At 40.2% G+C, this 27,941-nt stretch overlaps 2 protein-coding genes and 1 pseudogene across 3 annotated transcripts; 1 reads left to right on the top strand and 2 right to left on the bottom strand.

Annotated features, from left to right (window-relative positions):
* The first annotated feature begins 14,779 nt into the window (after positions 1-14,779).
* On the top strand, positions 14,780-17,383 carry LOC118397576 (olfactory receptor 52D1-like). The gene has a single exon (XM_035792487.2). It carries the CDS (start codon positions 14,883-14,885, stop codon positions 15,852-15,854), a length of 972 nt encoding a protein of 323 aa, XP_035648380.1. The 5' UTR covers positions 14,780-14,882; the 3' UTR covers positions 15,855-17,383.
* Positions 17,384-17,435: 52 nt separating this feature from the next.
* On the bottom strand, positions 17,436-21,073 carry LOC118396891 (olfactory receptor 52B2-like; annotated as a pseudogene).
* Positions 21,074-21,497: 424 nt separating this feature from the next.
* On the bottom strand, positions 21,498-22,995 carry LOC118397578 (putative gustatory receptor clone PTE03). 2 transcript variants are annotated; one of them, XM_035792489.1, is made up of 2 exons: positions 22,851-22,995; positions 21,498-22,577 (listed from the first exon to the last, which is right to left on the bottom strand). In XM_035792489.1, exon 2 carries the CDS (start codon positions 22,528-22,530, stop codon positions 21,598-21,600), a length of 933 nt encoding a protein of 310 aa, XP_035648382.1. In that variant the 5' UTR covers positions 22,531-22,577; positions 22,851-22,995; the 3' UTR covers positions 21,498-21,597. The 2 variants fall into 2 exon arrangements, with proteins under 2 accessions (XP_035648382.1, XP_035648383.1); XM_035792490.1 differs by having other exon boundaries at positions 22,951-22,995.
* Between the last annotated feature and the right edge of the window lie 4,946 nt (positions 22,996-27,941).

The raw sequence follows: 27,941 nt of genomic DNA, 5'->3' as shown, positions 1-27,941 counted from the left end.
CTTTTTAACAGAGCTTGTTAACTGTAATCTGCAGATGATCAAGCTCCAAATCATGTTGTGGACCTCATGCTCAATGTTGAGATTGAACGTTGAGACACAATGTGCCCCAGATTCAATTGACCTGTATAAAACTGCTATTTGATGCTTCATGTAATATTTTCAAATGAGGATACTATATAGTTCCTGAATGATCAACAATCTTTCTATGAGCAACAAGTACGTAATGCATTGTACAATAAATGTCAAATGGGAATATAGTTTACATAGGTTCTCATAAAAGCCAGGAGGTTTTATTTTGTATGTGTATTTGTATCTTTCGTAACGTCTGAGATCCCCAAACACTGGAAAGATGCTGCGGTCGTCCCCCTCTTCAAAGAGGAAGACACTTTAGACCCAAACTGTTATAGACCTATATCCATCATGCTCTGCCTTTCTAAAATCTTCGAAAGCCAAGTTAATAAACAGATGACTGACCATTTCGAATCCCACCGTACCTTCTCCACTATGCAATCTGGTTTCCAAGCTGGTCATGTCTGCACCTCAGCCATGCTCAAGGTCCTAAATTATGTTATAACCGCCATCGATAAAAGACAGTACTGTGCAGCCGTCTTCACCGACCTGGCCAAAGCTTTCGACCCTATCCATCACCGCATTCTTATCAACATACTCAATAGCCTTGGCTTCTCAAATTACTGCCTCACCTGGTTAGAGTTCAGTGTGTCAATCGGGAGGGCCTGTTGTCCGGACCTCTGGCAGTCTCTATGGGGGTGCCACAGGGTTAAATTCTCGGGCCAACTCTCTTCTCTGTATACATCAATGATGTCACTCTTGCCGCTGATGAATCTCTAATCCACGTCCACGCAGACGACACCATTCTGCACATCTGGCCCTTCTTTGGACATTGTGTTAAATAACCCACCAAACGAGCTTCAACGCCGTACAACTCTACTTCCGGGGCCTCCAACTGATTTTAAATGCTAGTAAAACTAAATGCATGCTCTTCCACTGATTGCTGCCCGCACCTGCCCGCCCGACCAGCATAAACTACTCTGGACAGTTCTGACTTAGAATATGTGGACAAATACAAATACCTAGGTGTCTGGTTAGATTGTAAACTCTCCTTCCAGACTAACGTTTAGCATCTCCAATCCAAAATTAAATCTAGAATCGGCTTCCATTTCGCAACAAAGCATCCTTCACTCATGCTGCCAAACATACCCTCGTAAAACTGACCATCCTTCCAATCCTCGATTTTGGCGATGTCATTTACAAAATAGCCTCCAACACTCTACTCAGCAAATTGGATGCAGTCTATCACAGTGCCATCTGTTTTGTCACCAAAGCCGCATATACTACCCACCACTGCGACCTGTATGTGCACCCATGACCAGCTTGGAAACCAGATTGCATAGTGGAGAAGGTATGGTGGGATTTGAAGTGGTCGGTGATCTGTTTGTTAACTTGGCTTTCGAAGACCTTAGAATGGCAGGGTAAGATAGATATTGGTCTGTAACAGTTTGGGTCTAGAGTGTCTCCCCGTTTGAAGATGGGGATGACCGCGGCAGCTTTCCAATCTTTGGGGATCTCAGACGATATGAAAGAGAGGTTGAACAGGCTAGTTATAGGGGTTGCAACAATTGCGGAGGATAATTTTAGAAAGAGGGTCCAGATTGTCTAGCCCGGCTGATTTGTAGGGGTCCATATTCCTTTTGCCTCATCCCACTCAACCATACCATTTTAAATTCCTCATCAATCCACTGGGTGTTAACCGTTTTTAGAGTCATTTTCAGTCAGTCATGGGTGCATGCTTATTAATAACTGGAATGAGCAATTTCATAAATGTGTCAAATGCAGCTTCCGGTTGCTCTTCATTACACACCACAGACCAACAAATATTATTTACATCAACAACATAGGAACCACAACAAAACGTATTGTATGACCTCTTAAACACTATATTAGGCTCAGTCCACGGATCATTACAGCCAATGGATTTGATTACGGCTTTAAAGCAAATTTCTGCTGCATTAGTTAAGATCAAATCCAATTAAATGTCTTTATATAGCCCTTCTTACATTAGCTGATATCTCAAAGTGCTGTACAGAAACCCAGCCTAAAACCCCAAACAGCAAGCAATGCAGGTGTAGAAGAACGGTGGCTAGGAAAAACTCCCTAGAAAGGCCAAAACCTAGGAAGAAACCTAGAGAGGAACCAGTCTATGTGGGGGGGCCAGTCCTCTTCTGGCTGTGCCGGGTGGAGATTATAACAGAACATGGCCAAGATGTTCAAATGTTTATAAATAACCAGCATTGTCAAATAATAATAATCACAGGCAGAACTGTTGAAACTGGAGCAGCAGCACGGCCAGGTGGACTGGGGATAGCAAGGAGTCATCATGCCAGGTGGTCCTGAGGCATGGTCCTTGGGCTCAGGTCCTCCGAGAGAGAGAAAGAAAGAGAGAATTAGAGAGAGCATACTTAAATTCACACAGGACACCGGATAGGACAGGAGAAGTACTGCAGATATATCAAACTGACCCTAGCCCCCCGACACATTAACTACTGCAGCATAAATACTGGAGTATGAGACAGGAGGGGTCAGGAGACACTGTGGCCCCATCCGATGATACCCTCGGACAGGGCCAAACAGGAAGGATATGTGATCAATACATGTTGATGATTGTCTTTCTGTGCTGTTTATAACTACCCAGGTAGGTTGACAGTTAAACTGAATCAGGTTGCAGGTAATAGTTAGAGTTTTAAGCTTTTTCTTGATTGGGCAGCTTGATGAAAGCCAGTCAATATTTAAATCTCCCATAAAATATACCTCTCTGTTGATATCACATACATTATCAAGCATTTCACATACTGACTGATAGCACTTGGTTTTCTAAAGCAGCTTCTCACCAGAATGGGCTTTGGGTGAGGCAGATGAACCAGTAGCCATATTACTTCAGTATTTAACATGAGATCCTATCTAAACTTTACAGGAATGTCGTTCTGAATATAAAACTCAACACCTCCACCTGGCATTTCTGGCATTTCTGTAGATGTTATAACCATGAATTGCTACCACTGTATCATCAAAGGTATTATCTAAGTGAGTTTCAGAGACTGTCAGAATATGAATGTCATCTGTTACTAGAAAATGATTGATTTCATGAACCTTGTCCCTTAAGCTACTGAGCTGGACTTGGGTCATTGATTAGCTAATATGGGCTATATTTAGCACTTTTATGGGATGCTTGATTGTTTTCATTGCTTTACTGGGAGCTTAGCAGATGTAAACATGCTCATGTCACTTATGTCAGTGCAGGGTGAACTGCACACAGTGGACTTCCTGCTAAGGCACACCCCCTCAGTGCTAACAGTATAAATCTGGTTCATGGACACATGATAACTGCATACAAAAGCTGTAGGATCAGCAGGGGCATTTAGGGCAGTGAGAGGGACATTAATTAGGTTACTTACATTGTGTCTTCCAACGCCCCTGGTATAATGTACATCTGCAAAAGTGGTATGCCAGCTCTGTGTCACAATGGTAGGGTTTAACTGAGCTGGGCTTGGGTCATTGATTAGTCATTTTCTTAATGCTCTGAAAGGAGATTGGAACCTAAATGATTTGAGTGGATCCCATCCTCCTTATAAACCAGGCTTTGTTTCCAGAAGGTTTCAACATGGTACATTAATGTTGCCCGTCTCATAGCCAGTTGTGAACACTTATACCAAAAAAGTGACATTGTTTTCAGTAATTCATGCATAATACATGAATTATACATAGGCTGATAATATAAAGGCCTATTAATGAATGCTACAGTAGCAACAACAAATGTATGAATGCAGTCTGATATGACAGAATATACAGCGCTCTCCTCATCTTTGGTGAAATAAGACATACTGTAAGTAAACAGAAGTAATCTGACAAAAGTGGAGGGGAAAGGCTCCACCCATCAAGAAACTACAATTGAAGTTAAATTGTTCTTTAAAAAAAAATATAATACCAAAATAGTGTATGAATCATGTGAAAGACAGTTCACTTTCACTATAAAACCACTATAAAATCCTTCCATAAAATAGCCTTAAGTAACCATCTCTCTTCTTTCTTTTTTACTATTTCGGTGCTTTATCTGCAGAACATATGGTTCATCAGTTACCAAGTTCCATGGCTTTGTTCTGATGAAGGCCTGAACAACCATGGCCCTGCCAAAGCATGTCTGTAGCAAACATGTGTATTTGAGTATTTGATTTTTCAATATTTGAGTATTTATTATTTAAATATTTGAGTATTTGTAAAAACCAAATAGTCAACAAAATTGTACTTGACAGGATTTTCAAATACCTAGGTTAAATGCATAGGAGTGCCACGTCTGCTCCAGCTCTTCCTTCCCCTCCCCCTGGTGCTTGAGAGCACCATCACCTCCTATCATTCACCTGTTTATTACCTCTCCTATATGTGTCAGTTCCTCATCACCTGTTGATTACCTCCCCTATATGTGTCAGTTCCTCACCACCTGTTTATTACCTCTCCTATATGTGTCAGTTCCTCATCACCTGTTTATTACCTCTCCTATATGTGTCAGTTCCTCATCACCTGTTTATTACCTCCCCTATATGTGTCAGTTCCTCATCACCTGTTTATTACCTCCTCTATATGTGTCAGTTCCTCATCACCTGTTTATTACCTCCCCACCTATATGTGTCAGTTCCTCATCACCTGTTTATTACCTCTCCTATCATGTTTATTACAGTTCCTCATCACCTGTTTATTACCTCTCCTATATTTATTACCTCTGTCAGTTCCTCATCACCTGTTTATTACCTCTCCTATATGTGTCAGTTCCTCATCACCTGTTTATTACCTCTCCCTATATGTTTATTACCTCTCCTATATGTGTCAGTTCCTCATCACCTGTTTATTACCTTCCTATATGTGTCAGTTCATGTTTATTACCTCTCCTATATGTGTCAGTTCCTCATCACCTGTTTATTACCTCTCCTATATGTGTCAGTTCCTCATCACCTGTTTATTACCTCTCCTATATGTGTCAGTTCCTCATCACCTGTTTATTACCTCTCCTATATGTGTCAGTTCCTCATCACCTGTTTATTACCTCTCCTATATGTGTCAGTTCCTCATCACCTGTTTATTACCTCTCCTATATGTGTCAGTTCCTCATCACCTGTTTATTACCTCTCCTATATGTGTCAGTTCCTCATCACCTGTTTATTACCTCTCCTATATGTGTCAGTTCCTCATCACCTGTTTATTACCTCTCCTATATGTGTCAGTTCCTCATCAGTTCCTCATCACCTGTTTATTACCTCTCCCTATATGTGTCAGTTCCTCATCACCTGTTTATTACCTCAGTTCCTCCACCTATTATGTGTCAGTTCCTCATCACCTGTTTATTACCTCTCCCTATATGTGTCAGTTCCTCATCACCTGTTTATTACCTCTCCTATATGTGTCAGTTCCTCATCACCTGTTTATTACCTCTCCTATATGTGTCAGTTCCTCATCACCTGTTTATTACCTCTCCTATATGTGTCAGTTCCTCATCACCTGTTTATTACCTCTCCTATATGTGTCAGTTCCTCATCACCTGTTTATTACCTCTATATGTGTCAGTTCCTCATCACCTGTTTATTACCTCCCTATATGTGTCCTCATCACCTGTTTATTACCTCTCCTATATGTGTCAGTTCCTCATCACCTGTTTATTACCTCTCCTATATGTGTCAGTTCCTCATCACCTGTTTATTACCTCTATATGTGTCCCTCATCACCTGTTTATTACCTCTCCTATATGTTCCTCATCACCTGTTTATTACCTCCCCTATATGTGTCAGTTCCTCATCACCTGTTTATTACCTCATCCCTATATGTGTCAGTTCCTCATCACCTGTTTATTACCTCTCCTATATGTGTCAGTTCCTCATCACCTGTTTATTACCTCCCTATATGTGTCAGTTCCTCATCACCTGTTTATTACCTCCCTATATGTGTCAGTTCCTCATCACCTGTTTATTACCTCCCCTATATGTGTCAGTTCCTCATCACCTGTTTACTGTTTATTACCTCCCCTATATGTGTCAGTTCCTCATCACCTGTTTATTACCTCCCTATATGTGTCAGTTCCTCATCACCTGTTTATTACCTCTCCTATATGTGTCAGTTCCTCATCACCTGTTTATTACCTCCCCTATATGTGTCAGTTCCTCATCACCTGTTTATTACCTCATCCTATATGTGTCAGTTCCTCATCACCTGTTTATTACCTCTCCTATATGTGTCAGTTCCTCATCACCTGTTTATTACCTCTCCTATATGTGTCAGTTCCTCATCACCTGTTTATTACCTCTCCTATATGTGTCAGTTCCTCATCACCTGTTTATTACCTCTCCTATATGTGTCAGTTCCTCATCACCTGTTTATTACCTCTCCTATATGTGTCAGTTCCTCATCACCTGTTTATTACCTCTCCTATATGTGTCAGTTCCTCATCACCTGTTTATTACCTCTCCTATATGTGTCATTGTCAGTTCCTCATCACCTGTTTATTACCTCTCCTATATGTGTCAGTTCCTCATCACCTGTTTATTACCTCTCCTATATGTTTATTACCTCTCCTATATGTGTCAGTTCCTCATCACCTGTTTATTACCTCTCCTATATGTGTCAGTTCCTCATCACCTGTTTATTACCTCTCCTATATGTGTCAGTTCCTCATCACCTGTTTATTACCTCTCCCTATCACCTGTTTATTACCTCTCCTATATGTGTCAGTTCCTCATCATTACCTGTTTATCACCTGTTTATTACCTCTCCTATATGTGTCAGTTCCTCATCACCTGTTTATTACCTCTCCTATATGTGTCAGTTCCTCATCACCTGTTTATTACCTCCCCTATATGTGTCAGTTCCTCATCACCTGTTTATTACCTCCCTATATGTGTCAGTTCCTCATCACCTGTTTATTACCTCCCCTATATGTGTCAGTTCCTCATCACCTGTTTATTACCTCCCCTATATGTGTCAGTTCCTCATCACCTGTTTATTACCTCTCCTATATGTGTCAGTTCCTCATCACCTGTTTATTACCTCTCCTATATGTGTCAGTTCCTCATCACCTGTTGATTACCTCTCCTATATGTGTCAGTTCCTCATCACCTGTTTATTACCTCTCCTATATGTGTCAGTTCCTCATCACCTGTTTATTACCTCTCCTATATGTGTCAGTTCCTCATCACCTGTTTATTACCTCTCCTATATGTGTCAGTTCCTCATCACCTGTTTATTACCTCTCCTATATGTGTCAGTTCCTCATCACCTGTTTATTACCTCTCCTATATGTGTCAGTTCCTCATCACCTGTTTATTACCTCTCCTATATGTGTCAGTTCCTCATCACCTGTTTATTACCTCTCCTATATGTGTCAGTTCCTCATCACCTGTTTATTACCTCTCCTATATGTGTCAGTTCCTCATCACCTGTTTATTACCTCTCCTATATGTGTCAGTTCCTCATCACCTGTTTATTACCTCCTCTATATGTGTCAGTTCCTGTTTATTACATCACCTGTTTATTACCTCTCCTATATGTGTCAGTTCCTCATCACCTGTTTATTACCTCTCCTATATGTGTCAGTTCCTCATCACCTGTTTATTACAGTTCCTCATCACCTGTTTATTACCTCTCCTATATGTGTCAGTTCCCTGCTCTGATCACCTGTTTATTACCTCTCCTATATGTGTCAGTTCCTCATCACCTGTTTATTACCTCTCCTATATGTGTCAGTTCCTCATCACCTGTTTATTACCTCCCTATATGTGTCAGTTCCTCATCACCTGTTTATTACCTCTCCCTATATGTGTCAGTTCCTCATCACCTGTTTATTACCTCTCCTATATGTGTCAGTTCCTCATCACCTGTTTATTACCTCTCCTATATGTGTCAGTTCCTCATCACCTGTTTATTACCTCTCCTATATGTGTTTATTACATATGTTCCTCATCACCTGTTTATTACCTCTCCTATATGTGTCAGTTCCTCATCACCTGTTTATTACCTCTCCTATATGTGTCAGTTCCTCATCACCTGTTTATTACCTCTCCTATATGTGTCAGTTCCTCATCACCTGTTTATTACCTCTCCTATATGTGTCAGTTCCTCATCACCTGTTTTATTACCTCATCACCTGTTTATTACTATATGTGTCAGTTCCTCATCACCTGTTTATTACCTCTCCTATATGTGTCAGTTCTTCATCACCTGTTTATTACCTCTCCTATATGTGTCAGTTCCTCATCACCTGTTTATTACCTCTCCTATATGTGTCAGTTCCTCATCACCTGTTTATTACCTCTCCTATATGTGTCAGTTCCTCATCACCTGTTTATTACCTCTCCTATATGTGTCAGTTCCTCATCACCTGTTTATTACCTCTCCTATATGTGTCAGTTCCTCATCACCTGTTTATTACCTCTCCTATATGTGTCAGTTCCTCATCACCTGTTTATTACCTCTCCTATATGTGTCAGTTCCATCACCTCACCTGTTTATTACCTCCCTATATGTGTCAGTTCCTCATCACCTGTTTATTACCTCTCCTATATGTGTCAGTTCCTCATCACCTGTTTATTACCTCTCCTATAGTTCCTCATCACCTGTTGATTACCTCTCCTATATGTGTCAGTTCCTCATCACCTGTTTATTACCTCTCCTATATGTGTCAGTTCCTCATGTGTCAGTTCCTCATCACCTGTTTATTACCTCTCCTATATGTGTCAGTTCCTCATCACCTGTTTATTACCTCTCCTATATGTGTCAGTTCCTCATCACCTGTTTATTACCTCTCCTATATGTGTCAGTTCCTCATCACCTGTTTATTACCTCTCCTATATGTGTCAGTTCCTCATCACCTGTTTATTACCTCTCCTATATGTGTCAGTTCCTCATCACCTGTTTATTACCTCTCCTATATGTGTCAGTTCCTCATCACCTGTTTATTACCTCTCCTATATGTGTCAGTTCCTCATCACCTGTTTATTACCTCTCACCTGTTTATTACCTATATGTGTCAGTTCCTCATCACCTGTTTATTACCTCTCCTATATGTGTTCCTCATCACCTGTTGATTACAGTTCCTCATCACCTGTTGATTACCTCTCCTATATGTGTCAGTTCCTCATCACCTGTTTATTACCTCTCCTATATGTGTCAGTTCCTCATCACCTGTTTATTACCTCTCCTATATGTGTCAGTTCCTCATCACCTATATGTGTCAGTTTATTACCTCTTTATTACCTCTCCTATATGTGTCAGTTCCTCATCACCTGTTTATTACCTCTCCTATATGTGTCAGTTCCTCATCACCTGTTTATTACCTCCCCTATATGTGTCAGTTCCTCATCACCTGTTTATTACCTCTCCTATATGTGTCAGTTCCTCATCACCTGTTTATTACCTCCCTATATGTTTATTACAGTTCCTCATCACCTGTTTATTACCTCTCCTATATGTGTCAGTTCCTCATCACCTGTTTATTACCTCTCCTATATGTGTCAGTTCCTCATCACCTGTTTATTACCTCCCTATATGTGTCAGTTCCTCATCACCTGTTTATTACCTCTCCTATATGTGTCAGTTCCTCATCACCTGTTTATTACCTCTCCTATATGTGTCAGTTCCTCATCACCTGTTTATTACCTCCCCTATATGTGTCAGTTCCTCATCACCTGTTTATTACCTCCTCTATATGTGTCAGTTCCTCATCACCTGTTTATTACCTCTCCTATATGTGTCAGTTCCTCATCACCTGTTTATTACCTCTCCTATATGTGTTCAGTTCCTCATCACCTGTTTATTACCTCTCCTATATGTGTCAGTTCCTCATCACCTGTTTATTACCTCTCCTATATGTGTCAGTTCCTCATCACCTGTTTATTACCTCCCATCACCTATATATGTGTCAGTTCCTCATCACCTGTTTATTACCTCTCCTATATGTGTCAGTTCCTCATCACCTGTTTATTACCTCCTCCTATATGTGTCAGTTCCTCATCACCTGTTTATTACCTCTCCTATATGTGTCAGTTCCTCATCACCTGTTTATTACCTCTCCCTATCATGTGTCAGTTCCTCATCACCTGTTTATTACCTCCCCTATATGTGTCAGTTCCTCATCACCTGTTTATTACCTCTCCTATATGTGTCAGTTCCTCATCACCTGTTTATTACCTCTCCTATATGTGTCAGTTCCTCATCACCTGTTTATTACCTCCCTATATGTGTCAGTTCCTCATCACCTGTTTATTACCTCTCCTATATGTGTCAGTTCCTCATCACCTGTTTATTACCTCTCTCTATATGTGTCAGTTCCTCATCACCTGTTTATTACCTCTCCTATATGTGTCAGTTCCTCATCACCTGTTTATTACCTCTCCTATATGTGTCAGTTCCTCATCACCTGTTTATTACCTCCTCCTATATGTGTCAGTTCCTCATCACCTGTTTATTACCTCTCCTATATGTGTCAGTTCCTCATCACCTGTTTATTACCTCTCCTATATGTGTCAGTTCCTCATCACCTGTTTATTACCTCTCCTCAGTTCCTCATCACCTGTTTATTACCTCTCCTATATGTGTCCTCATCACCTGTTTATTACCTCTCCTATATGTGTCAGTTCCTCATCACCTGTTTATTACCTCCTCCTATATGTGTCAGTTCCTCATCACCTGTTTATTACCTCTCCTATATGTGTCAGTTCCTCATCACCTGTTTATTACCTCCTCTATATGTGTCAGTTCCTCATCACCTGTTTATTACAGTTCTCACCTGTTTATTACTCTCTCTATATGTGTCAGTTCCTCATCACCTGTTTATTACCTCTCCTATATGTGTCAGTTCCTCATCACCTGTTTATTACCTCCCCTATATGTGTCAGTTCCTCATCACCTGTTTATTACCTCTCCTATATGTGTCAGTTCCTCATCACCTGTTTATTACCTCTCCTATATGTGTCAGTTCCTCATCACCTGTTTATTACCTCTCCTATATGTGTCAGTTCCTCATCACCTGTTTATTACCTCTCCTATATGTGTCAGTTCCTCATCACCTGTTTATTACCTCTCCTATATGTGTCAGTTCCTCATCACCTGTTTATTACCTCTCCTATATGTGTCAGTTCCTCATCACCTGTTGATTACCTCTCCTATATGTGTCAGTTCCTCATCACCTGTTTATTACCTCCCCTATATGTGTCAGTTCCTCATCACCTGTTTATTACCTCTCCTATATGTGTCAGTTCCTCATCACCTGTTTATTACCTCTCCTATATGTGTCAGTTCCTCATCACCTGTTTATTACCTCTCCTATATGTGTCAGTTCCTCATCACCTGTTTATTACCTCCTCTATATGTGTCAGTTCCTCATCACCTGTTGATTACCTCTCCTATATGTGTCAGTTCCTCATCACCTGTTTATTACCTCTCCTATATGTGTCAGTTCCTCATCACCTGTTTATTACCTCTCCTATATGTGTCAGTTCCTCATCACCTGTTTATTACCTCTCCTATATGTGTCAGTTCCTCATCACCTGTTTATTACCTCCTCTATATGTGTCAGTTCCTCATCACCTGTTTATTACCTCTCCTATATGTGTCAGTTCCTCATCACCTGTTGATTACCTCTCCTATATGTGTCAGTTCCTCATCACCTGTTTATTACCTCTCCTATATGTGTCAGTTCCTCATCACCTGTTTATTACCTCCCCTATATGTGTCAGTTCCTCATCACCTGTTTATTACCTCTCCTATATGTGTCAGTTCCTCATCACCTGTTTATTACCTCTCCTATATGTGTCAGTTCCTCATCACCTGTTTATTACCTCTCCTATATGTGTCAGTTCCTCATCACCTGTTTATTACCTCTCCTATATGTGTCAGTTCCTCATCACCTGTTGATTACCTCTCCTATATGTGTCAGTTCCTCATCACCTGTTTATTACCTCTCCTATATGTGTCAGTTCCATCACCTATTACCTCTCCTATATGTGTCAGTTCCTCATCACCTGTTTATTACCTCCCCTATATGTGTCAGTTCCTCATCACCTGTTGATTACCTCTCCTATATGTGTCAGTTCCTCATCACCTGTTTATTAGTTCCTCATCACCTGTTTATTACTCCCTATATGTGTCAGTTCCTCATCACCTGTTTATTACCTCTCCTATATGTGTCAGTTCCTCATCACCTGTTTATTACCTCCTATGTGTCTATATGTGTCAGTTCCTCATCACCTGTTTATTACCTCTCCTATATGTGTCAGTTCCTCATCACCTGTTTATTACCTCTCCTATATGTGTCAGTTCCTCATCACCTGTTTATTACCTCCCTATATGTGTCAGTTCCTCATCACCTGTTTATTACCTCTCCTATATGTGTCAGTTCCTCATCACCTGTTGATTACCTCTCCCTATCATGTTTATTACAGTTCCTCATCACCTGTTTATTACCTCTCTATATGTGTCAGTTCCTCATCACCTGTTTATTACCTCTCCTATATGTGTCAGTTCCTCATCACCTGTTTATTACCTCTCCTATATGTGTCAGTTCCTCATCACCTGTTTATTACCTCTCCTATATGTGTCATCACCTGTTCCTCATCACCTGTTTATTACCTCTCCTATATGTGTCAGTTCCTCATCACCTGTTTATTACCTCTCATCATATGTGTCAGTTCCTCATCACCTGTTTATTACCTCTCCTATATGTGTCAGTTCCTCATCACCTGTTTATTACCTCCCAGTTCCTCATACCTGTTTATTACCTCTCCTATATGTGTCAGTTCTCATCACCTGTTTATTACCTCTCCTATATGTGTCAGTTCCTCATCACCTGTTTATTACCTCCCTATATGTGTCAGTTCCTCATCACCTGTTTATTACCTCTCCTATATGTGTCAGTTCCTCATCACCTGTTTATTACCTCTCCTATATGTGTCAGTTCCTCATCACCTGTTTATTACCTCTCCTATATGTGTCAGTTCCTCATCACCTGTTTATTACCTCTCCTATATGTGTCAGTTCCTCATCACCTGTTTATTACCTCTCCTATATGTGTCAGTTCCTCATCACCTGTTTATTACCTCCCCTATATGTGTCAGTTCCTCATCACCTGTTTTATTACCTCTCCCTATTATGTGTCAGTTCCTCATCACCTGTTTATTACCTCTCCTATATGTGTCAGTTCCTCATCACCTGTTTATTACCTCTCCTATATGTGTCAGTTCCTCATCACCTGTTTATTACCTCTCCTATATGTGTCAGTTCCTCATCACCTGTTTATTACCTCTCCTATATGTGTCAGTTCCTCATCACCTGTTTATTACCTCTCCTATATGTGTCAGTTCCTCATCACCTGTTTATTACCTCTCCTATATGTGTCAGTTCCTCATCACCTGTTTATTACCTCTCCTATATGTGTCAGTTCCTCATCACCTGTTTATTACCTCTCCTATATGTGTCAGTTCCTCATCACCTGTTTATTACCTCTCCTATATGTGTCAGTTCCTCATCACCTGTTTATTACCTCTCCTATATGTGTCAGTTCCTCATCACCTGTTTATTACCTCTCCTATATGTGTCAGTTCCTCATCACCTGTTTATTACCTCTCCTATATGTGTCAGTTCCTCATCACCTGTTTATTACCTCTCCTATATGTGTCAGTTCCTCATCACCTGTTTATTACCTCCTCTATATGTGTCAGTTCCTCATCACCTGTTTATTACCTCTCCTATATGTGTCACTTCCCTGCTCTGTTCCCCACTGCTGCATTCATTGTTTTTTGTCTGTATTATCAGTTTGCTGATGCTGTTCCCATCTCGTTCCATGTCCGTTCTTTATTAAATGTTTTACTGCAGTGAGTGCATAACCAGGCTAACAGCAAATAAAGTGAAAATGTTTTTTAGGTTTTATTGAAGCTTAGAAGAGCCATTGTTCTTAGAGTATTGTATATTTTCTGATTGTGGGAAGTTTATTGCACTAGAGAACAAAAGCTCCCAATGAAATATGCTTATTTTTAAGAATAGTTAATAATTTCTTAAATCTGAATATGTAATCTCATGTGCCAGGTTTATACGTTTTGTAAATTTACGAAAAGTCTTCGTTCAGCTGTCGTTGGCATCCTGATATGACATTTGCATTCTGAAAGAGATGATCTAATCATTTACATCACGTGTCAAATGGTGCGGAAGGGTAGCCTAGTGGTTAGAGTGTTGGACTAGTAACCAAAAGGTTGCAAGTTCAAATCCCTGAGCTGACAAGGTACAAATCTGTTGTTCTGCCCCTGAACAGGCAGTTAGCCCACTGTTCCTAGGCCGTCATTGAAAATAAGGGTTTGTTCTTAACTGTCTTGCCTAGTTAAATAAAGGTAAAAAGAAAAGTCATTACATGGAAGGCTGAGTATCTGTGTGTTTTCGCTCATCCCTTTTACTTGAATGATGAATTAAGGTCACTAATTAGTAAGGAACTCCCCTGACCTGGTTGTCGAGGTCTTCATTTAAAGGAAAATCCAAAAACCCACTGACATTCAGCCCTCCATGGAATACGTTTGACACCCTTGAATTATATTGTCCAATCACCACCTCCAAAATCCATTAATACATTATTAATGACAGACCAATAATATTTTGAGGTAAGATTGTAGAACCACAAAGCACAGGATCAGCTTTCTTATAAATATACATGCAACCACATGCTTCCATGTTATGCACTCTACATCTCCAAGGCTATCAGTCAATAACAATTGCTGTTCATTTAAGTTGATGTTTTGGGCCATTTTTAGAATTCTTCAAGCTGCCGTGAGGTTCAACGCTACAGGAGGATGGGGAACCGAACCATAGATGTACTCAACACTGTTTTCATAATGGGCAAAATAGACTTGTCTTCTGAAGGGAAATATTTAACTGTCCTAATTGGCTCTCTCGTCTACTTATTTACACTGTTCGGTAACCTGTCTTTGCTTGCGGTTATAGTTTTCAACAGAAATCTACACGGGCCTATGTATCTGTTCCTTCTCAACTTATCCATCAATGACTTGATCGGTATCAGCGCCATGATTCCAAGGGTCATGTCAGATGTATTGTCTGAAGATAGGCACATCACTTACCCAGCATGCTTGATTCAGGCTTTCTGTATTCATATGTATGGCGGAGCGACACTTCTCATATTGTCTATCATGTCGTTTGATCGCTACATAGCTATCTGTCATCCACTAAGGTACCACTCCATCATGACTAAGAACACTGTTGTAAGTCTCATTGCCTCTGCTTGGCTGATTGACTTTCTACTGGTTGGGATCCTGTTCGGGCTCACGTTGCGTTTCCCTGTTTGTAAAACAGTTATCGTGAACATCTATTGTGACAACATGTCCCTGTTAAGACTGACCTGTGCAACAGAAACCACAGTGAACAACATCTATGGCTTATTTATCACAGGTCTACTCCATGGGGCAGGGGCTTTTTCTGTGGTCTTCTCCTACTCACTCATTCTATTCACATGCTTTAGAGGTAGTGACTCTGATGCCAAGCTAAAGGCCTTGCATACATGTGCCACACACCTGCTTGTCTTTCTAATCTATGAGTTCTCAGGTATCATTGTTGTCCTTGTGTATCGAATACCAAACACTCCTCTCCTACTTCAGACATTTGCAGGAATGATATTTGTCATATTTCCTCCAGGTCTGAACCCAGTAATATATGGTATCAAAACTAAAAAGATTAGAGTGAAATTACTTCAGCTTTTCTCCATGGCCAAAGGTTCAGTTAGAGTAGTAAAAGTCAATAGTGTAACTTAATAATGTAACGTTAATTATTTGTTGTCCTGTTTGTTATACGTTTACATTAGTATTGTCAAGGAAAATAATTCTCAAGAGGAATGTATGATAAAAAGCATAGGGAAGTCACTATGTTAGAAAGCATAGGGACTAGAAGAGGAGCTATAGGTGGATGGGCTCATTGAAATGGCACAGTGAGGAGGAGACTGAGGTCATTGATTATTCCTTCCTCGACGTGCAGATCCTGTGGTCTAGCAGTCACTCTCATGGCCAGTCATATACTGCTCTGCATTGCAGACCAGGGATCAATCCCTGCATCCTGTCTACTGTTGTCCCACTTGCCTGTCTCCTCCTCTGTTTCTATCTGTAAAGGGTTAATATATATTATTAATTGATTAGTCAATTTATGTGATTTTTATGTGTTTCAAGTCACCAGAATTACCACAAAAATACATTTTTAACCTTTAATATGTTTAATTAGCAAATACAATTTCCTCCATATCCAGTATTTTCATTTTTACTTTGGTTTTGTGTTTCGAAAACTGTCGGCTGGAATACCACTTCTCTCATAAAATATCAAATAAATTATGTGAATCATTTTTTCAATTTGTAAACTACACTTTCCACCACTCTTTTCCTGACACATTCTCAGTTTGCATTTGTAGTTGCATCATTTGTAGTATTGTTTTATGTAATTGATTCAACCTGTATGGCACTGAAATGAATCTGTCCTCTGATGAAGGGTGCTATCTATGCAACATGATTTTTCAGTAATCAGACCAAATCCTCAGAAGCCATGTGGGCTAAACCCGCCCATATTTTCTGAGAGGATGCTGATCAAGTCCTCGACTGGAGAATTTCCAGACTCAATCAGCGATATTCAATGTGGAGTCCAGGCTATATTTGGTGCAGAACAAAGTCACTAGAGGGTGCTATGAACTAATTTGGACAACGAAGTGTGTTAATTTTTTATCAGTTCATCAACATTGTTCTAATCAGCATCCCAGACCTAAGTAGAAATGGGTATGTCTCATTCAATGCATTTGAAATCTGTCTTGTTTTGTGGTATCCACAAACGAAACATGGGTTTGGAAGATGGAGAGAAGAGGAACAATTAGCACTACATCTAGGTCATCATACTGATAGCATATCTTTAATGTGGAGAGACATCCAAATACACCAGACATAATGCATAAGCCTACATATGAGATGTATAACAATTACTTTTCCAATTTAGTCATTCAGCAGAGTGACTTACATGAGCAATAAGGGTTAAGTGCCTTGCTCAAGGGCACAGACAGATTTTTCACCTCGTCAGCTCAGGGATTTGAACCAGTGAACTTTCGGTTACTGGTCCTCTTAACAGCTACTTACCACCCCTTGTTTTTATGTTAGTATTTGAGAATCCAGGGAAAGACGACTGGAGTGTCAACTGGGCAAAATAACATTATTTAACCAAATCAGACCAACTTTGAAGGAGGATATTGGAAATAATTGTATAAATTTTAGACACATTTTCACAGATCAATAAAAGTCTAACATCAAGATGAGTCAATGTCTCACACCATCTATGGTGTTTTTTCAATTATTTTTTTTACCTTTATTTAACCAGGCAAGTCAGTTAAGAACAAATTCTTATTTACAATGACAGCCTAGGAACAGTGGGTTAACTGCCTGTTCAGGGGCAGAATGACAGATTTGTACCTTGTCAGCTCAGAGGTTTGAACTTGCAACCTTCTGGTAACTAGTCCAACGCTCTAACCACTAGGCTACTCTTTAGTCTGCAATCCCAATGAATTAGGAAAGATAGGCACCAAATAATATGAAATGAGTTGGTGCCTATGCATTTTAAAATGTGGAGTCATTCTTCAACGCAGACTGTTTTAACCATGATCAAACATGTCACAGGATGACATTCGTCATAGGAGTTGCTTTAAATGTCTCTCATAGTTTGATGTCTAAGGGAAGGTCTCAATTGCATATTTCTTTCTTCCTCTCTCCGCTCTCCTCATCTCCTTCTCAAAACCCATTGGAGGAGAAGGTCAGAGGGGCGGGACCTCTGGCTTTCTTATCCAATGGGTTTTGAGAAGGAGATGAGGAGAGAGAACAAGAGGAGAATGCAATTGAAATCTTCCAATTGACAGTGTGAATTATATTTTCGTGTGAAACCTTACCAATCCATAAAAAGTACAGGCCTGAAACCTCCTTACTAGTTTATTCAAAATATGATCTACTTACATTGACTGTTGTTGGTTGCCACATACAATTTTTTAAGTGTATTTGTAGGGTTATTTAGTTTGTTCCAACTATATCAGTCTCTGATTAACATTAGCTTCACAGGGCCGAAAATGAATGGCACCCAACAATGGTTGTTATATCATTTCCCATGTCCGTTAGAAATCAAGGGAGGGATTTCTTGACAACCCGGGGTGTTCAAAATGGCTTATTGGTTTTGGAATACAAGTGATACATTTACAGCTATGAAGATAAATATAACACCAATTGGTACATCAAGCTTTCAGACTGTAAAATAAAACAACATAGCCTAAATACAACCACACTAAAAAGATTGTGACAAATGTCAACAATTAATATAGATTTAGATTCATTATGAATGAGTTATTTATTTTTATTTATTATGTCTACCACTGAAAACATAGACTAGGATGGAAATATCTTTGTCTGCAAGAAATTAAGTACTTTTACTTTCATTTGTTTTAAGACAATATATGATTGGTTTTAAAGTTGGGAGGAATATTAAAAAACCTCTTACGGATTAGCCCATTTTTTCCAATTTTGGCCTAAAATGACATACCCAAATCTAACTGCCTGTTTCTCAGGCCCTGAAGCAAGGATATTTGATTTGATTTGGATCTCTTTTAGTGCCCATTAGGACTAATCTTCCAAGAGTCCTTAACAATTAAAATACAATTTATAATACGAACACATTTTCACATATAACACACAAACATACATAATATACTAACATAATGACCCAATAAATACTCAATTGTCACGCATTGGTCTTAGTATTTTGTGTTTTCTGTAATTATTTGTTCAGGCCAGGGTGTGACATGGGTTTATTGTGTTGTCGTATTGGGTTTTTTGTAGGCATTGGGATTGTGGCTGATTAGGGGTGTGTCTAGCATCGGCTTGGCTGCCTGAGGCGGTTCTCAATCAGAGTCAGGTGATTTTCGTTGTCTCTGATTGGGAACCTTATTTAGGTAGCCTGGGTTTCACTGTGTATTTCGTGTGTGATTGTTCCTGTCTCTGTATAGTTGTTCACCCGACAGGCTGTATAGGTTTTCACGTTCCGTTTGTTGTTTTCTATTTCCATAGTTATTTCATGTATCGTTGAAGTTTCATGAAAGAACACGAGTAACCACCACGCTGCATTTTGGTCCGACTCTCCTTCAACAGACGAACGCCGTTACATCAATATAAAAAATATTGATTATTCATCTACTATAGTCCCACAACATTTCTATATATTTCTATATATTACATTTAAATAGTTTTAAAATAATGGTTAAATGTATATTAAATGTATATCTTCTGGTTTGCTCAGTTCATTTATTTCATTTTTTTATTGCTCTAAATCGAAATGCTCTTTTGCCTATTTCTCTTTTCTGTCTGGATAACGCATAGATCTATTCCTTGTGTTTACGGAATGCATATGTATATTCTAAATACAATTTGAAAGGAAACACTTTGAAGTTTATGGAAATGTGAAAGGAATGTATTAGAATATAACACAATAGATCTGGTAAAAGATAATATAAAGAAAAAAACAACCGTTCTTTTGTATTTTTTTGTACCATCGTCTTTGAAATGCAAGAGAAAGGCCATAATGTATTATTCCAGCCCAGGTGCAATTCAGTTTTTGGCCACTAGATGGCATCGGTGTATGTGCAAAGTTTTAGACTGATCCAATGATCCATTGCATTTCTGTTCAAAATTTTGTATCAGGACTGCCCATATATGCCTAATTTGTTTATTAATAACTTTTCATGTTCAAAAATGTGCGCTCTCCTCAAACAATAACATGGTATTCTTTCACTGTAATAGCTACTGTAAATTGGACAGTTCAGTTAGATTAACAATAATTGAAGCTTTCTGCCAATATCAGATATGTCTATGTACTGGGAAATGTTCTTGTTTCTTACAACCTCATGCTAATCGTATTAGCCTACCTTAGCTCAACCGTCCCATGGAAGGGACACCGATCCCAAAGACATTTTTATGTGGAAACCCCTATGAGCCTCTGTAATTGCGGGGGAAATTGGCTCAGTTGGTATGAAATAATGGTGAGAAGCCCTAAACACGTGAAGAGGAGTAAACTATTAAATGTGTAGCACAAGTCTGCAGAACTTTGCTTTTAGTGTCAGCTGATCCTTTGTTCCTGAAACATGTGACAAGTACATGAAAGTAAGTGTAGAGAATGGTCCAAACAACTATGACCTGCATGAGGGCAGGAATAAAGAGACCATAGATGTTATTGATGGCTGTGTTAGAACAGACCGGTTTCAACAGTGAGGTGTTGTCACAGCAGGATTGTGTCATCAGAGATCTACAGCATGGTAACCCAAGCAGCAGGTAAAAGAGCCCCCTCATCAAAATCAAGTCACACACTCATATAAGTGTGATGATTTTCATGAAATGAGCATTGGTCATAATTGTGTTGTACCTCAAAGGGCAATATATGCCAATATATCTGTCACGTGCCATAGCATTCAGGATGAACACTGCTCCCGTCCCATAGATATGAATAAAGAAAACTTGGGAAACAAGCAGAGTATTGAAAGGTCCCTGTGTCAAGTAAAAGCTCTTTGATGACCTGCGCAAAGAGTGCCGTGGAGCCTGTAAGGTCATTGATGGGAAGGTTTAGCAGCAGAAGATACATGGGCTGGAGGAGCCTCCTGTTGAGGACGATGGTAAAAATCAGGTCCAGGTTACAGGCATTCAGCTCAGTGCAGCAAAGGCACTTTCAGGGGGGAGATCGAAGCCTTGCAGTGTCAAAACAGATGATGGATTTGATCAAAAGTTATCCATGGTCCAGTTCAGATATCTTTATTTCAAAAAAGGGGATCCACAAATGATTTATGCTTGAAAAAACCTACTGTACAACTTTCAAAAACGGAAATGATTGACTTGTTATACTGTGGTGCCATTATCGAGGCAAATCTTTGTCTTTCTATCACAAATAGGCATACCTTCTCACAGGAACAAAGTACAGGCATAATAATTATACAATACAACTTAATTATACATGTAGAGCAGACAACTGATATGTGTCTTCTGCTTTTGTTACAATGAAATGTATTTACAATGACGGGGTAGGCGGTCACTTTAAATAAGAATTTGTTCTGAACTGACTTGCCTGGTTAAATAACATTTTAAAAAAGGTATTCTACATGAACGTCAAGTCAGTCAGGCCCTAGCCCCCCACGCACACACACACACACACACTATTTTGTGCTGTCTTTGTTATTGTTATTAAAATGCTGAAGAATGACAAAACAAAAGAAGTTACACACAATTTACTCAACATGCTGTAGCCAACCCATAACCAATCTTAACCCATTATACTTTTGAACCCCCCAAAAAAAAATGTTGTCATTGTCTTGCACAAAAAGACGGAACACAACTCCAATATTCATTGACTGATTTACAAAGGAGAATATCTTTATTTTATTATGAAGGCCTTAAAAACTGTCGAAAGCCCATGCCATGTATTATACAGACTCATGTACAATATTTATTCTCATTTAACTGAAGATACCTTCCGTTTGTAGAAACCCAGAACATTTTGTCGAATTTCTTTAGTTTTTAGACCATATATGAGGGGATTGAGAATGGGAGGGAACACCATAACTGACACTCCAAAAGCCCTCCTCAAGAAAGGGGCTACTTGCTCAAATCGATGAGCTATCAGGCTAAAGCAGGCGTTGAACTCTAAGAATAAGAACACTACAAGATGTGTACCACATGTCTGAATGGCCTTGCTCCGGGCATCAGATGACTTATTCATGACACAGCTGAGCAGGATCTGGATATATGTAAATATAACCACTATCAACGATACACCCTGAAAGACAGCTGTTATCAACAACCCATAGTAGTTGTTTATACGTGTGTCATCACAAATGAGCCTCACCAATGACGGATTGTTACAATACATGTCCACTATTGTTGTTCTGCAGATCTTGAAGCGAGTGACCAGAGCCAACAGAACCACAATCAGGGTAATGACCAAAAGCCACATGAAAATGATGATTTTCATCAAGTTATTCGAACTCATGATGGAGTTATACCTCAGTGGACAGCAGATTGCGATATACCGGTCATAAGCCATGCCAGTCAGGATAGTTAAGGAGCCAGCTCCGTACAGGTGGATGAGCAGAGCTTGGAGGTAGCATGCAGGGTAGGAGATGGACCTGTTCTGAGCCAGGATGCTTACCAACAGCTGAGGGAAGAAGGCTGTAGCACCAATCAAGTCATTGATAGGCATGTTGAAGAGTAGGATAAACATGGGTTTATGCAGCTTTCTGTCCAGGGCTATGGTAGATAAAACCGTCACGTTACAAAACACAATGAAACAGTACATAAGGGTCCCAAAAAGGAATGCTGGGTAAACACCTGATGGAGCTATAGCCAGTGATTCCATGCTCAACATGTATGTAGAGTTTGTATACATAACTACTGTAGGATGATTTTGTAATTGCCTTCTGGAAAGCAGCCCACCTGAAATAATACAGAAATAGTCATATAGTTTTCAGCACATATGTTTGTCCAATGAATATACTGAATTAAAAGAGCACAATGTTGGCTACTGCAACGCACATGATGTTGTTGGAACTGCAACAAATATGACAGAAAGAACACCTCTACAACTACAATGAACAAAACAAAAATCAAAATAATACATATATACATATATAGATATATATATTTTGCAACTGTTAAACATAACACATATTTTTCTTTGCCTAATGGAAACACATTAATTACGCCTACCATATTTATGTGATATGCCCAAGATCTCTGGAATATCCTTTTAACCATTCAACCTTCAGGATTAGACCCACCCGTTGTATAATAATTAAAGCATGCCTACTTCTCTCTTCCTGGATGTCAGCCCACGACCAGAGCTGGAGGCTACCTTCAGTTGTGACCCTGTGTGACGGCTCCCTGACAGGCCCTTTTTATTGCCTCATTATCAGTAAAGGACAGCCCTTTCGTGTCCTAGAGGTCTGTCACCTAGCTGATGTAACCTGGGAACGTCCTGACATATGTGTCGCTGTGTAGTCTAATTAATGATTACGAATGTTAAAACAACTTTTGCAATATTATCAACTCCTTAGATTAACATGTAATTCAATGGTGATTGAGATGATGTAGCAAAACTGTTCAGAATTCTCCCATTAAATTTTGCTAACACTGAATTGTGATCAGGTAAACAAAGCCAGGTTTTCGGTTGCTGACTCTCTTCCATCATCCATATTTTGCCAGTTATCTGTTTAATGTGTAACTTGGGTGAACAATCAGTATTTATAACAGCCCCACCTGTATGAAACAAATGAACTATCGCTTTAGAGCAGCCCAATGTATATTATGAGGCCACCAAACTGTTCCTTTACAACAGCCCAATGTGTATGACGTCAAGTGTATTTTTGTATGTATTCTTGTAAATAACAGCTTGTGCACGATATCTCAGGAAGTCTCCAGGTTTTGTTCGCCTGAGGTAGAGTATCTCATGATAAGCTGTAGACCATACTATCTACCTAGAGAGTTTTCATCTGTATTTTTCGTAGCTGTCTATATACCACAACAGACTGATGCTGGCACTAAGACTGCACTCAATGAGCTGTATTCCACCATAAACAAACAGGAAAACGCTCATCCAGAAGCGGCGCTCCTAGTAGCCGGGGACTTTAATGCAGGCAAACTTAAATCCATCTTACCAAATTTCTATCAGCATGTTAAATGTGCAACCAGAGGGGAAAAATCTCTGCACCACCTTTATTCCACACACAGAGACACATACGAAGCTTTCCCTCACCCTCCATTTGGCAAATCTGACCATAATTCTATCCTCTTAATCTATCCTCTTGCTTACAAGCAAAAGCACCAGTGACTCGATCAATAAAAAACTGGTCAGATGAAGCAGATGCTAAGCTACAGGACTGTTTTGCTAGCACAGACTGGAATATGTTCTGGGATTCCTCCGATGGCATTGAGGAGTACACCACATCAGTCATTGGCTTCATCAAGTAACACTGACACATGCATGAGAGCACCAACTCTTCCGGAAGACTGTGTGTTCATGCTGTCCGCAGCTGATGTGAGACCTTTAAACAGGTCAACATTCACAAGGCCGCAGGGCCAGACAGATTACAAGGACGTGTACTGCGAGCATGCGCAGACCAACTGGCGAGTGTCTTCACTAAAATGTTCAACCTCTCCCTGTCCAAGTCTGTATTACCAACATGTTTAATTAAGCACACAATCATAGTCCCTGTGGCCAAGAACACTAATGTAACCGGCCTAAATGTCTACTGACCCATAGCACTTACGTCTGTAGCCATGAAGTGCTTTGAAAGGCACCATTATCCAGAAACCCTAGACTCACTCCAATTTGCATACCGCACTAACAGATCCACTGATGATGCAATCTCAATTGCACTCCACACTGCCCTATCCAACCTGGACAAAAGGAACACCTATGTGAGAATGCTATTCATTGGTTACAGCTCAGCGTTCAACATCATAGTGCCCATAATCCTCATCAATAAGCCATGGACCCTGGGACTAAATACCTCCCTCTGCAACTGGATCCTGGACTTCCTAACGAGCCGCCCCAGGTGGTATGAATAGGTATCAACACATCCGCCACGATGATCCTCAACACAGGGGCCCCTCAGGGGTGTGTGCTCAGTCCCCTCCAGTACTCCCTGTTCACTCATGACTGCACAGCCAGGCACGACTCCAACACCATCATTAAATTTGCCGATGACACAACAGTGGTAGGCCTGATCACCGACAACAACGAGACAGCTTATCGGGAGGTGGTCATGGACGTGGCCGTGTGGTGGCAGAACAACAATCTCTCCCTCAACGTGATCAAGACAAACAAGATGATTGTGGACTACATATGTTAATCTTGGCTATATTTAGCACTTTTCTGGGATGCTTGATTGTTTTCATTGCTTTAATGGGAAGCTTAGCAGCATGTTATTTATGATAGTGCAGGGGGAACTGCACACGGTGGACTTCCTGCCAAGGCACACCCCCTCAGTGCTAAAAGTATATATCTGGTTCATGGACACATGATAACTGCATACAAAAGCTGTAGGATCAGCAGAGGCCTTTAGGGCAGTTAGAGGGACATAAATGAGGTTACTTACATTGTGTCTTCCAACGGCCCTGGTATGATGTACATTTGCTGAAGCATTATGAAAACTAAGCGACAAATTGGTAGAGATGAGCTGAGTTGGGCTTGGGTCCTTGATAAGGCATTGTCTCAACGCAGCCTTTTAATGCTGTGAATGGATCCAGGAACTCAAATGATTTGAGTGGATCCCATCCTCCTTGTAAATTAATGTTGCCCGTCTCGTAGCCAGTTACGAACGCTTATAGCAAAAAGTGACATTGTTTTCAGTAATTCATGAATAATGAATTATATATAGGCTGTTAATATAAAGGCCTATTAAAGAATGCTACAGTAGCAACAAAAAATATATGAATGCAGTCTGATATGACAGAATATACAGCGCTCTCCTCATCTTTGGTGAAATAAGACATACTGTAAGTAAACAGAAGTAATCTGACAAAAGTGAAGGGGAAAGGCTCCCCCCATCAAGAAACTACAATTGAAGTTAAATTGTTCTTTATTGTTATTTTACAAGGAGAAGACTGATCAGAGATGCAGCCAAGAAGCCCATGATCACTCTGGATGAACTGCAGAGATCTACAGCTGAGGTGGGAGACTCTGTCCATAGGACAACAATCAGTCGTATATTGCACAAATCTGGCCTTTATGGAAGAGTGGCAAGAAGAAAGCCATTTCTTAAAGATATCCATAAAAAGTGTCATTTAAAGTTTGCCACAAGCCACCTGGGAGACACACCAAACATGTGGAAGAAGGTGCTCTGGTCAGATGAAACCAAAATGGAACTTTTTGGCAACAATGCAAAACGTTATGTTTGGCGTAAAAGCAACACGGCTCATCACCCTGAACACACCATCCCCACTGTCAAACATGGTGGTGCAGCATCATGGTTTGGGCCTGCTTTTCTTCAGCAGGGACAGGGAAGATGGTTAAAATTGATGGGAAGATGTGTGGATGGAGCCAAATACAGGACCATTCTGGAAGAAAACCTGATGGAGTCTACAAAAGACCTGAGACTGGGACGGAGATTTGTCTTCCAACAAGACAATGATCCAAAACATCTACAATGGAATGGTTGAAAAATAAACATATCCAGGTGTTAGAATGGCCAAGTCAAAGTCCAGACCTGAATCCAATCGAGAATCCGTGGAAAGAACTGAAAACTGCTGTTCACAAATGCTCTCCATCCAACCTCACTGAGCTCGAGCTGTTTTGCAAGGAGGAATGGGAAAAAAATTCAGTCTCTCGATGTGCAAAACTGATAGAGACATACCCCAAGCGACTTACAGCTGTAATCGCAGTAAAAGGTGGCGCTACAAAGTATTAACTTAAGGGGGCTGAATCATTTTGCACGCCCAATTTTTCAGTTTTTGCTTTGTTAAAAAAGTTTGAAATATCCAATAAATGTCGTTCCACTTCATGATTGTGTCCCACTTGTTGTTGATTCTTCACAAAAAAATACAGTTTTATATCTTTATGTTTGAAGCCTGAAATGTGGCAAAAGGTCGCAAAGTTCAAGGGGTCCGAATACTTTCGCAAGGCACTGTATATATACATACACTGGGGGAAAAAGTATTTAGTCAGCCACCAATTGTGCAATTTAAGTTCTCCCACTTAAAAAGATGAGAGAGGCCTGTAATTTTCATCATAGGTACACTTCAACTATGACAGACAAAATGAGAAGAAAAAAAACAGAAAATCCCATTGTAGGATTTTTAATTAATTTATTTGCAAATTGTGGTGGAAAATAAGTATTTGGTCACCTACAAACAAGCAAGATTTCTGGCTCTCACAGACCTGTAACTTCTTCTTTAAGAGGCTCTTCTGTCCTCCACTCGTTACATGTATTAATGGCACCTGTCTGAACTTGTTATCAGTATAAAAGACACCTGTCCACAACCTCAAACAGTCACACTCCAAACTCCACTATGGCCAAGACCAAAGAGCTGTCAAAGGACACCAGAAACAAAATTGTAGACCTGCACCAGGCTGGGAAGACTGAATCTGCAATAGGTAAGCGACTTGGTTTGAAGAAATCAACTGTGGGAGCAATTATTAGGAGATGGAAGACATACAAGACCACTGATAATCTCCCTCGGTCTGGGGCTCCACGCAAGATCTCACCCTGTGGGGTCAAAATGATCACAAGAACGGTGAGCAAAAATCCCAGAACCACACGGGGGGACCTAGTGAATGACCTGCAGAGAGCTGGGACCAAAGTAACAAAGCCTACCATCAGTAACACACTACGCCGCCAGGGACTCAAATCCTGCAGTGCCAGACGTGTCGCCCTGCTTACGCCAGTACATGTCCAGGCCCGTCTGAAGTTTGCTAGAGAGCATTTGGATGATCCAGAAGAAGATTGGGAGAATGTCACATGGTCAGATGATACCAAAATATAACTTTTTGGTAAAAACTAAACTCGTCGTGTTTGGAGGACAAAGAATGCTGAGTTGCATCCAAAGAACACCATACCTACTGTGAAGCATGGGGGTGGAAACATCATGCTTTGGGGCTGTTTTTCTGCAAAGGGACCAGGACGACTGATCCGTGTAAAGGAAAGAATGAATGTGGCCATGTATCATGAGATTTTGAGTGAACCTCCTTCCATCAGCAAGGGCATTGAAGATAAAACATGGCTGGGTCTTTCAGCATGACAATGATCCCAAACACACCGCCCGGGCAACGAAGGAGTGGCTTCGGAAGAAGCATTTCAA

Source organism: Oncorhynchus keta, chromosome 18 (genome assembly GCF_023373465.1).
Source record: "Oncorhynchus keta strain PuntledgeMale-10-30-2019 chromosome 18, Oket_V2, whole genome shotgun sequence".
Lineage (NCBI taxonomy): Eukaryota > Metazoa > Chordata > Actinopteri > Salmoniformes > Salmonidae > Oncorhynchus > Oncorhynchus keta.
This window is presented reverse-complemented; position numbering and strand designations above follow the sequence as displayed.

What these genes read in the sequence shown, in the direction of transcription:
- LOC118397576 (XM_035792487.2), top strand. Translation starts at nt 14,883, where the DNA reads ATGGGGAACCGAACCATAGATGTACTCAACACTGTTTTCATAATGGGC.
- LOC118397578 (XM_035792489.1), bottom strand. Translation starts at nt 22,530, where the DNA reads ATGTATACAAACTCTACATACATGTTGAGCATGGAATCACTGGCTATA.